General features: G+C 39.6%; 2 protein-coding genes and 1 pseudogene across 2 annotated transcripts; 1 reads left to right on the forward strand and 2 right to left on the reverse strand.

Moving 5' to 3' along the window:
* The first annotated feature begins 2,219 nt into the window (after nt 1-2,219).
* On the forward strand, nt 2,220-3,886 carry LOC136226856 (abscisate beta-glucosyltransferase-like). Its single transcript, XM_066015528.1, has one exon. The coding sequence runs from the start codon at nt 2,331-2,333 to the stop codon at nt 3,765-3,767; it is 1,437 nt and encodes a 478-aa protein (XP_065871600.1). The 5' UTR covers nt 2,220-2,330; the 3' UTR covers nt 3,768-3,886.
* A 78-nt stretch (nt 3,887-3,964) lies between these two features.
* LOC136226855 (scopoletin glucosyltransferase-like) lies at nt 3,965-5,442 on the reverse strand (annotated as a pseudogene).
* Nucleotides 5,443-7,666: 2,224 nt separating this feature from the next.
* On the reverse strand, nt 7,667-9,337 carry LOC136226648 (scopoletin glucosyltransferase-like). The gene has a single exon (XM_066015258.1). The coding sequence runs from the start codon at nt 9,237-9,239 to the stop codon at nt 7,803-7,805; it is 1,437 nt and encodes a 478-aa protein (XP_065871330.1). The 5' UTR covers nt 9,240-9,337; the 3' UTR covers nt 7,667-7,802.
* Between the last annotated feature and the right edge of the window lie 1,037 nt (nt 9,338-10,374).

Raw genomic sequence — 10,374 nt, forward strand, 5'->3', positions numbered from 1 at the left:
ACATCAAAACAATTGAATAAACAAGAACTATAATATATATCAAAGATGGAAACATTGTCACGAAGTTACAATAAACCTAGAATTCATAGCATGTATCAGAGGCTAGACAGAATGTAAAAGAAGAAAAAACCCTTTCAGGGAACCTGTCTACCAATGCAGGCGTCTTTCTAGGACTTAAGGATGAACCTTGAGTAATCCTCGGTGAATGGAGCTTCGGAGGTGTCTTCAATGGAGGTTTGAAGGATATGGAGGAGGTGGAGAGGATTTCTCAAGGTGAAAAGCTAAGTAAATTACAAAGAAAAAAGATCTCTAATTACAATGGAAAAATCCTATTTATAGACGCATCTCGGGCCTCGTTTTGACCTATTTTCGTGTCCTAGTTGGTGTAGGAAGACGTGGGGCCGAACGTGGCTTTGTGGGGGCGGAATTGGTCTTTTTGACCAATTCCCGCAGGGCTGCTCGCCGAGCAGGGAAGGCTGCTCGGCGAGCAGGGCTGCTCGCGCCGAGCAGCCCCCTGCTCGCCGAGCAGGCGCCTGGTGGCCTGCTCGGCGAGCAGAAATGGTCCGTGGGGCCCTGCTCGCCGAGCGTTTTCGCCCGAAGCGTGCTCGATTCAAGCTTGATGAGTTCTATGTCCTTTTTCGTCCGAACTTACACCTGCACACACATAAAAACTCCAGAAAACATTAGTCGAAAAGCCAAATTGATCCGTCAATCGCTTATTTTGAGCAAACGCTTCGTTTGGTGCGACTTTTGACGGACCAATTAGCTTGAAAAGATAACGGAATTCTAATATGCATGCTATTTCGACCGTATTTGCCTAAATTGATCACAAAACGAGCCTAAACGACGAAAAGTAAATAGAACGTTTTCAATTCCTAACTAACTCACACAAAAGCATTTAAACGCGAGAATTGCTCGCTTATTAACCAAATAACTCTAAAACCCGTCCTAAAACCGTACCCAAAGATAGGGGTTTTTGACCCCTATCACTGGACTAGTTCGGATTCAGGGAACTTCACTGTCGGTTCGGCTTATAACGCCCTTCTGCCAGGACATTCGTTTGAGCCCGCAGATCTTATATGGAAGTTAATTTGGAAGGTTAAGGCTCCGGAGCGTATCCGTTTTTTTTATTTGGCTCTTAGCGTGGGACAGCTTGCTTTCCAATAAAGTTCGCTTGAAACGGCACCTGAGCGCCACGGCGGAATGCCTACTCTATTCCGCTGACGAGGATAACCTGCATGTGGTTAGGGACTGTTCGTTTGCTAGGGACGTCTGGTCCGCCTTCATCCCAGTACGGTTCCAGGGGGTTTTCTTCAATAAGCCTCTAAGGGATTGGATAGCCCTAAACTTACAGCATAAAGGGCATTGGGAGAATTATGACTGGAGCATTGTTTTTTCCACGGTTACTTGGTGGTTGTGGAAGTGGCGCTGCTGTCGAGTTTTCGACCCCGGGACCACCCGACCTGCTGATTCCACTGCTTTCCTCCGTATTCAAATTGCCAGTTTCCAGCAGGCCTTCACGATTGCGGATTCGGTTCAGATTCGTCAGCTTCGGGAAATCAGAGTTGTCTGGGAGAAGCCACCGGACGGATGGGTAAAATTGAACTCGGACGGTGCCAGTAAAGGGAACCCGGGCCTAGCTGCCACGGGCGGACTGATTCGTAACGAGCTGGGACTGTGGTTGGTGGGGTTCGGTTGTAACTTAGGAGTATGCAGCTCGGTCTTGGCCGAGTTATGGGGCTTATACTTCGGACTTGATCTGGCTTGGAAGAAGGGCTATAGGAAAGTTGTGGCTGAGGTTGATTCACTGGTGGTTATGAATCTGATCAGAGAGCAGGCAGGTTCGAGACACCGACTGTTTTGCCTCATTAACAAATGCCGTGATCTAATTGCCTTAGAGTGGGATGTGCAAGTGGTGCATACTTTCCGCGAAGGTAACAGAGCAACGGATTGGATGACGAACTTCGCAGGACGAATGTCCCTGGGTCTTCGCGAGTGTGAGGTATCTCCTGCAGGCCTCCAGGTTATTCTTGATTCGGATATGAACGGTTTTAGCCTTCCCAAGCTAATTAGAGGTTAATTTTTTCTTTTTGTTCTCGGGGTTCCGTCCCCTCTTCTGTTAACCCAAAAAAAAAAAAATAAAGTTGATGTCTTTTCAGTCCTCATCACGCTGATTCATTTCCTGCATCCTCTACTCTATATATACATGTTTCTTCAAAGATATTCACAACTGCAAGCAAGCACTCTTCTTCAACGAACTTTCAACCTTCACTTCCAAATTATTGATCCGAGTTCAAGTTTCCATCTCGATCTCTGCAGTTCATCCAGTTATGGATTCAATTTCAAATTCTTCTCCAGTTCAAATGTTCTTCTTCCCATTTGTAGGCGGAGGCCATCAAATCCCCATGATTGACATAGCCAGAGTCTTCGCCTTCCACGGAGCTAAATCCACCATTATAACTACTCCTAAACATTCCCTTTCTTTCCAAAAATCCATTGACCGTGACCAGAAATCCGGCCTTCCGATCTCCATCCACGCCCTCAACTTACCGGATAATATCGACATAGCTGACACAGACATGTCTGCATCTCCTTTTACCGATACTTCAATGCTTCAACAACCTCTTATGAACCTCTTACTTGAATCCAAACCAGACTGTATCGTTCACGACATCTTCCACCGGTGGTGTGCGGACGTCGTCGACGGCTTAGGAATCACACGAATTGCTTTCAGCGGAAGTGGGTGTTTTTCTCGATGTGTTCAAGAAAATATGGGGCGGTTTAAGCCATTTGAGAAAGTGACTTCTGATTTTGAACCATTTGTTGTTCCTGATCTTCCTGATAAAATTGAATTGACAAGATCTCAGTTACCAATCTTTATGATACAACCACCTCAACACCACCACCAAACTGGGTCTACCTTGCAGAAAACAGAAGATTCAAGTTATGGAACTGTGATTAATAGTTTCTATGATTTAGAGCCAGCTTATGTTGAATACCTCCAGAAGAAATTGGGGAAAAAAGCATGGCTTGTTGGACCAGTTTCATTGTGTAACAGAAACATTGAAGATAAAGCAGAAAGAGGGGAAAAAACTTCAATTGATGAGCAAATCATTGTAAGTTTTCTTAATAGCAAAACCCCCAATTCTATTGTGTACATTAGTTTTGGTAGCATGGCTCGTATACCTGAAAAACAACTTCTAGAAATTGCATATGGACTTGAAGCTTCTGGTCATCCATTCATTTGGGTAGTTAGAAATGTGTCCAAAATTGGGGAAGAAGAAGAACATGAAACTTGGCTACCCAATGGATTTGAAGAGAGACTTAAGGGGAAAGGATTGATAATTAGAGGATGGGCACCACAACTTTTGATCTTAGAACATGAATCTGTAGGAGGATTTGTGACACATTGTGGATGGAATTCAACTTTAGAAGGTGTTAGTGCAGGATTACCAATGATAACATGGCCAATTTCAGCAGAACAATTCTCTAATGAGAAACTTATAACTGATGTGTTGAAGATTGGGGTTAAATCAGGAAGCATGGAGTGGCAATTATTTAAGACAGAGCCAAAGTTTATTGTTGGGAGAGACAAAGTGGAGATGGCTATTAGAAAAGTAATGGATGATGGAGAAGAAGCACAAGAGATGAGGAGAAGAAGTAAAGAACTTGGATTTAAAGCCAAGAAAGCTGTTGAACAAGGTGGATCATCTTATCTTGATGCTGATATCTTGATTCAAGAACTCAAATCTCGCCGTGGAAATTGAGCGCGAGAGATGATTGGTGTTAAAAATAATTGATTAGTGTGTTGTAAAATTTCTCAATCTTGTTATAGTATTCAGCATAGTTCAATAAAATCTCTAACTTCATATTTGATTTCAATAAATCAATTCAGGAATTTGAATCCAAAAATTCCAATCTTTCCATTTTATTGTTGATTTCTCAAAGTAAACTCATAAAGAAAATGAAAGGCACAGAACAATCAGTTTCTATGCTTAATTAGGTCAATCAAAGCATTGAAATCAGAGAAAGAAGATCCACCAATTTCAACTGCTTCTCTTGCCATCATTCCTAACTTTCTAGCTCTGCTTCTCATTTCCTCAGCCTCTTCACCTTCCATAATTCTTCTTATTGCCTTCTCTATAGCTTCACTTTTAATCTCATCTCCATGAAATTTAACCCAATGTTTGACTCCAACTTCAATCCCAATCTTCAAAACATGAGTAACCAATTTCTCATTATAAAATTGTTCAGCCGCAACAGGCCATGTTACCATTGGTTTCCCTGCTGTTACACCTTCTAGCGTCGAGTTCCATCCGCAATGACTCACAAATCCCCCAATTGCCTCATGTTCAAGTATCAACACTTGGGGCGCCCATCCTCTTATTATCAATCCCTTCCCTTCCATGCGGTCTTCGAATCCTCGAGGCAGCCATTCGTCTTCCTCGCCTTCGCGGCGTTCTCCCTTCTTTTCTCGCCTCACCACCCAAATAAACTGCTGTCCTGAAGCTTCAAGAGCTACTGCAATTCCCTTCAGCTGTGCTGCAGTGAAATTGGTTACGGTTCCAAAGCATATGTAGACAACAGAAGCAGGTTTCTTCGAATCGAGCCATTTCAAGCATTCGTGTTCGTTAATCCATGCTTCGTTTCCTCTCCGTGCTTTATCTTCAATAGCCCTGTTGCATAACGAAACCGGGCCTATATGCCAAGCTCTTCTCCCCAATTCTTTCCTGTAGAAATCAGCATAGTCCGATTCAAGCTCGTAAAAGCTGTTGACAATAACTCCAAAGCTCTTCAACTCGGATTCTTTTGATCCTTTCATCAACCTGGTAAGCGCGGTATCCGCCTGATCTTGCCTCAAATGATCAGGAAGTTGGTTTCTTGTAAGCTTAATCTCCCCAGGAAGACCTGGGATGATAAAAGGTTCAGAATCTGATGAGACTTTCTTGGTGGTTCATACAGCCTTACGCATTCAGCAGCACACAGAGAAAAGAAGCTAATGCCATGAAACACAATCCTCGGAATCCCGAACTTAGAGGCAGCATCAGTAGCCCAAGGAAAGAACATGTCTGCAACTAAACAATCCGGGTGGCATTCTTGAAGTAACTTCTCAAGTTGTTCTTGAAGCATAGTTGTGGCAACTACAAATTTATCTAGCATTTCCCTGCCATTTGAGACAACAAAATCCAAGTTTTCGCATCCTTCTGGCAATCCAGCCTCGGCGGAAGGGAATTTGAGGATTCGAATATCGATTTGGAAGCCGAGATTGTTGGTTGTTCGGATTGATTTGGAGATGGAAGGTGCATTGAGAGGAGTGGTGATGATGGTAGTCTTTGCACCTCGAGATGCAAATAACTTGGCCATATCTACAGTTGGTATGGTATGGCCATGAGCCATGAAAGGGAAGAAAAAGATATGAAGTTGATTATCAAAACTACCCATTACAGGAAACAAAATGCAGATGAAGAAGCAGAGATTTCTTAGGTTTGCTTGTTTTTGAGTGATGCAGAATGCAGATGAATCTTGTGTTATATATACAGACCAGAAATGTGTGGATATGCATATGTGTTAGAAATAGGAAACAAAACTCGATACTTCATTGTGTTGTGTTAAATGGAAAATTCCAGCGCAGACTGGAAACTTGTAATACGTGTTTGCAATTCGTCATCCTTCTTTTTTTCTTTTTCTTTTTCCTGAAAAAATAAGTATCCTTAAGTTTTTGATACTTCCGATAATTTGCTCATTATGATTATGATTTTCCAATTCTGACATTAAATACATCAAATTTTCAATAGTTATAAACATCTAAATGAGTTAATTTTTGCATGGAGTACAAAGACTATAGAACGGGAGAAATTTAGTGTAGGCACGCAGCTAAAATTGTGTAACTCTCAATGAGTATTATTAAACGTAAAAGCTATTAATATAGCTGTACAGATTTAAAACTTAAACATAATATCTTTCCAATATCCTAATAGACCGAATGTTAACAATAATATCTTATTAGCCCCGTCCAAGTTAAAGGTGGGTGAAGCTTTAACTTGTCACGAAAAAGATGAAAGCGAGACTTGGAGAGCGGCTTAGTGAATATGTCAGTGATTTGGTCAAAGGTAGAAAGATAGGAAACTCTGAGCTATTTCTTAGCAACCTTGTCACTGACAAAGTGAAAATCAAGCTCCAAATGTTTTGACCGTACCATGAAAGATTGGATTCGGTGTGAGATAGGTAGCATCGAGATTGTCACACCAAATGGTATAGGTGTTGAAGTGACAAGGTATCCAATTTCAGACATTAGCATTTTAAGCCAAATGATTTCAGAAGAAAGTGCTGCCAAGGCTCGATATTCAGCTTCTGTGGAAGAGCGAGATAAAGTGTTGGAGATTTAAGGGAAATGCCCTTTTTAGTCATTTACCATTTCTCACTCTTGTAACTTTATGTATCCCACATAGGAAACTTGTGAGGAAGTTGAAAGGTTTATATTGGGTTGGGCTTTATGTGATATTAAATTGTGTTAAAGTGGGTTTTACAAAAAACACCACACGCTGTTGTAGAGACACCTTTAGAGTCATGAACAAGAAGATCATGGATGCATTTGTGCTGGTGGAGAGACAAAGTCTAAGAACCCCAATAAGCCTCAATGCCAAAGAAATAAGGCAATTTCCCTAGATCACGGATTGCAAATTTTGTTTTGTCATCAAGTCAACATAACACCATTTATTATGTCATCAAGTTAACATGTCATATCATCAAGTCAACATGTTATGTCAAGGTTAACGATTCATTATTCATATTATCAAAGTCAAAAAAATGTAACATACCATGTTATTTAAGACTAACACCGTTAGTTGAATTTCTTTTCTTTACTAACAGTGTAAAGCACATAATTGTTTTTACAACAAATAGAACACCACATTGTTCTACTTGCAAATTTATGAACCCATGTGTTTTTTTAGTATTTTTTTTCTAAATATTATATATCACATTAAAAAAATATTTTGGTATTCTATACAAATTTTGGTTGAACTAATAACCAAACCAAAAATATCATAAAATACTAATTGATATCGAACTGAAAATATAAAATAGCCGAACTAAGATATAATATCGGTTCGGTTTTCAGTTATCCCGAAGTTTGCTCACCCATAATAAGAAGGAGAAAGGGTATTTACATAGCTGCAATGCTGAGGACAGTGAGAGAACGTAAGCTGTTGGTGAGTAGGCATAAGACCTCCTTCCACAACAGAAATAACAGATGCTGACAAGCAGTAAGCAGAGACCAAAGCCTACAAACCATATTATAGAAATGGCAAACAAGGGAACAGCTGTATATCCTACAGACTGCAATAAATAAAAAAATCTAAGAGATGGCTATTAGAAAAGTAATGGATGATGGAGAAGAAGCACAAGATATGAGGAAAAGAAGTAAAAAACTTGGATTTAAAGCCAAGAAAGCTGTTGAACAAGGTGGATCATCTTATCTTGATGCTGATATCTTGATTCAAGAACTCAAATCTCTCCGCCGAAATTGAGCGCGGATCAAATGAGAGGGATGCATATATCTCGTTCATGAGAGATGATTGGTGTTAGAAAAATAAACGTGTATAAATAACATCAATTGATTGGTGTGTTGTAAAATTTCTCAATCTTGTTATATTATTCAGCATAGTTCAATAAAATCTCTAACTTCATATTTGATTTCAATAAAATCAATACAGCAACTTGTATCCAAAAATTGAAGTCTTTCCTTTTTGTTGTTGATTTCTCAAAGTAAACTCATAAAGAAAATGAAAGGCACAGAACAGTCAATTTCTAGGCTTAATTAGGTCAATCAAAGCATTGAAATCAGAGTCAGAAGATCCATCCTTTTCAACTGCTTCTCTTGCCATCATCCCAAAATTTCTAGCTCTGCTTCTCATTTCCTCAGCATCTTCACCTTCCATTATTCCTCTGATAGCCTTCTCAATAGCTTCACTTTTGATATCATCTCCATGAAATTTAACCCAATGTTTGACTCCAACTTCAATCCCAATCTTCAAAACATGAGTAACAAATTTCTCATTATAGAATTGTTCAGCCGCAACAGGCCATGTTACCATTGGTTTCCCTGCTGTTATACCTTCTAGTGTCGAGTTCCATCCGCAATGAGTCACAAATCCCCCAATTGCCTCATGTTCAAGTATCAAAACTTGCGGCGCCCATCCTCTTATTATCAATCCCTTCCCTTCCATTCGCTCCTCCTCTTCCTCGCCTTCGCGTTCTTCCTTCTTTTCTCGCCTCACCACCCAAATGAACTGCTGCCCTGAAGCTTCAAGAGCTACTGCAATTTCCTTCAGCTGTGCTGCAGTGAAATTCGTTAGAGTTCCAAAACATATGTAGACAACAGAATCAGGTTTCTTCGAATAGAGCCATTTCAAGCATTCGTGTTCGTTGATCGATGCTTTGTTTCCACTCTGTGCTTTATCTTCAATAGCCCTGTTGCATAACGAAAGAGGGCCTATATGCCAAGCTCTTCTCCCCAATTCTTTCCTGTAAAAATCAGCGTAGTCCGATTCAAGCTCGTAAAAGCTGTTGACAATAACTCCAAAGCTCTTCAATTCGGATTCTTTCACCCCTTTCATCAACCTGGTAAGCGCGGTATCAGCCGGATCTTGCCTCAATATATCAGGAAGTTGGTTTCTTGTAAGCTTAATCTCCCCAGGAAGACTTGGAATGACAAAAGTTTCAGAATCTGATGAAACTTTCTTGTGTGGTTCATACAGCCTTATGCATTCCGCAGCACACATAGAAAAGAAGCTAATGCCATGAAACACAATCCTCGGAATCCCGAACTTAGAGGCAGCATCAGTAGCCCAAGGAAAGAACATGTCTGCAACTAAACAATCCGGGTGGCATTCTTGAAGTAACTTCTCAAGTTGTTCTTGAAGCATAGTTGTGGCAACTGCAAATTTATCTAGCATTTCCCTGCCATTTGAGACAACAAAATCCAAGTTTTCGCATCCTTCTGGCAATCCAGCCTCGGCGGAAGGGAACTTCAGGATTCGAATATCGATTTGGAAACCGAGATTCCTGCTTGTTTGGATTGATTTGGAGATGGAAGGTGCATTGAGAGGAGTGGTGATAATGGTTGTCTTTGCACCCCGAGATGCAAATAACTTGGCCATGTCTACAGTTGGTATGGTATGGCCATGAGCCATGAAAGGGAAGAAAAAGATATGAAGTTGATTATCAAAACTACCCATTACAGTGAAGAAAATGCAGATGAAGAACCAGAGATTTCTTAGGTTTGTTTGTTTTTCTGAGACGCAGAGATGCAGATGAATCTCTTATATTATATATACAGACCATAAATGTGTGGATATGCATATCTGGTGGAAATAGGAAACAAAACTGGATACTTCATTTGTGTTTGTGTTAAATGGAAATTCCAGCGAAGAATGGAAACTTGTTTTACGTATTTGCAATCGTCATCCTTCTTATTACCATCTTAAGCTTTTCATTCTTATCCCATTCGGGTTAAATGCATCATTGTCACTGAACTTATATGGTTGTCTCAAAATGGCCATTCAATTTCAATTTGTTTCAATAATATCATTCAATTTTGAGTTCTGTCTCAATTAGATCACACCGAGGATTTTCAGTGATTGAAAAGCATCAAATGATCACGTAGGTGACATGTTAACATGAATCAACTCAGATCAATGACGGTGTCGGTTATTTTTATAAAAAAAACTAATTTTTTTTTCATAAAAATAATCGATATATGATATCCATGTGGCACATACGTGGATGTCATGTGTCGTTTCGGTCCGATATTTGAGTTGACTCATGCAGACGTGTCATGTATGTCATCATTTCAATGATTTTTAATTACGGAAATCGCCATAGTGACCTAATTGAGACAAAACTTAAAATTGAGTGATTTTATTGAGACAAATTGAAGTTAAGTGACAATTACAATTTTGAAATAACCATATAAATTTAGTGACCAATAGTACATTTACCCCTGTCTGATTATTAATTTGACATGAAATCTTTTCTTGTCAAACTCATTAATCGTACCCTAAAGTTGCATGGGCTATTTTTTTTTTATAATAGGAAAAATACCCTAACTTCAACAGTTAAGGGTAATTTTACGTAGAACATTTAAAAGTGGTGTAGTTTTACGTATTATGTTGATAATTCATGGTTAAAGGTAATTTTACTTAGAACATTTAAAAATGGTGTAGTTTTACCTATTATGTTGGTAATTTTACTTATAACATTTAAAAGCGGTGTAGTTTTATGTATTATGTTGGTAATTCATGAGTATTGGATAGAGATAGTTTGACGCTCAAGTAGTCACTCAAGAAACTTAAATTAGTACTTATAATATAG

Source organism: Euphorbia lathyris, chromosome 4 (assembly GCF_963576675.1).
Source record: "Euphorbia lathyris chromosome 4, ddEupLath1.1, whole genome shotgun sequence".
Classification (NCBI taxonomy): domain Eukaryota; kingdom Viridiplantae; phylum Streptophyta; class Magnoliopsida; order Malpighiales; family Euphorbiaceae; genus Euphorbia; species Euphorbia lathyris.

Coding starts and splice junctions, on each gene's coding strand:
- LOC136226856 (XM_066015528.1), top strand. CDS start 2,331: ATGGATTCAATTTCAAATTCTTCTCCAGTTCAAATGTTCTTCTTCCCA.
- LOC136226648 (XM_066015258.1), bottom strand. CDS start 9,239: ATGGGTAGTTTTGATAATCAACTTCATATCTTTTTCTTCCCTTTCATG.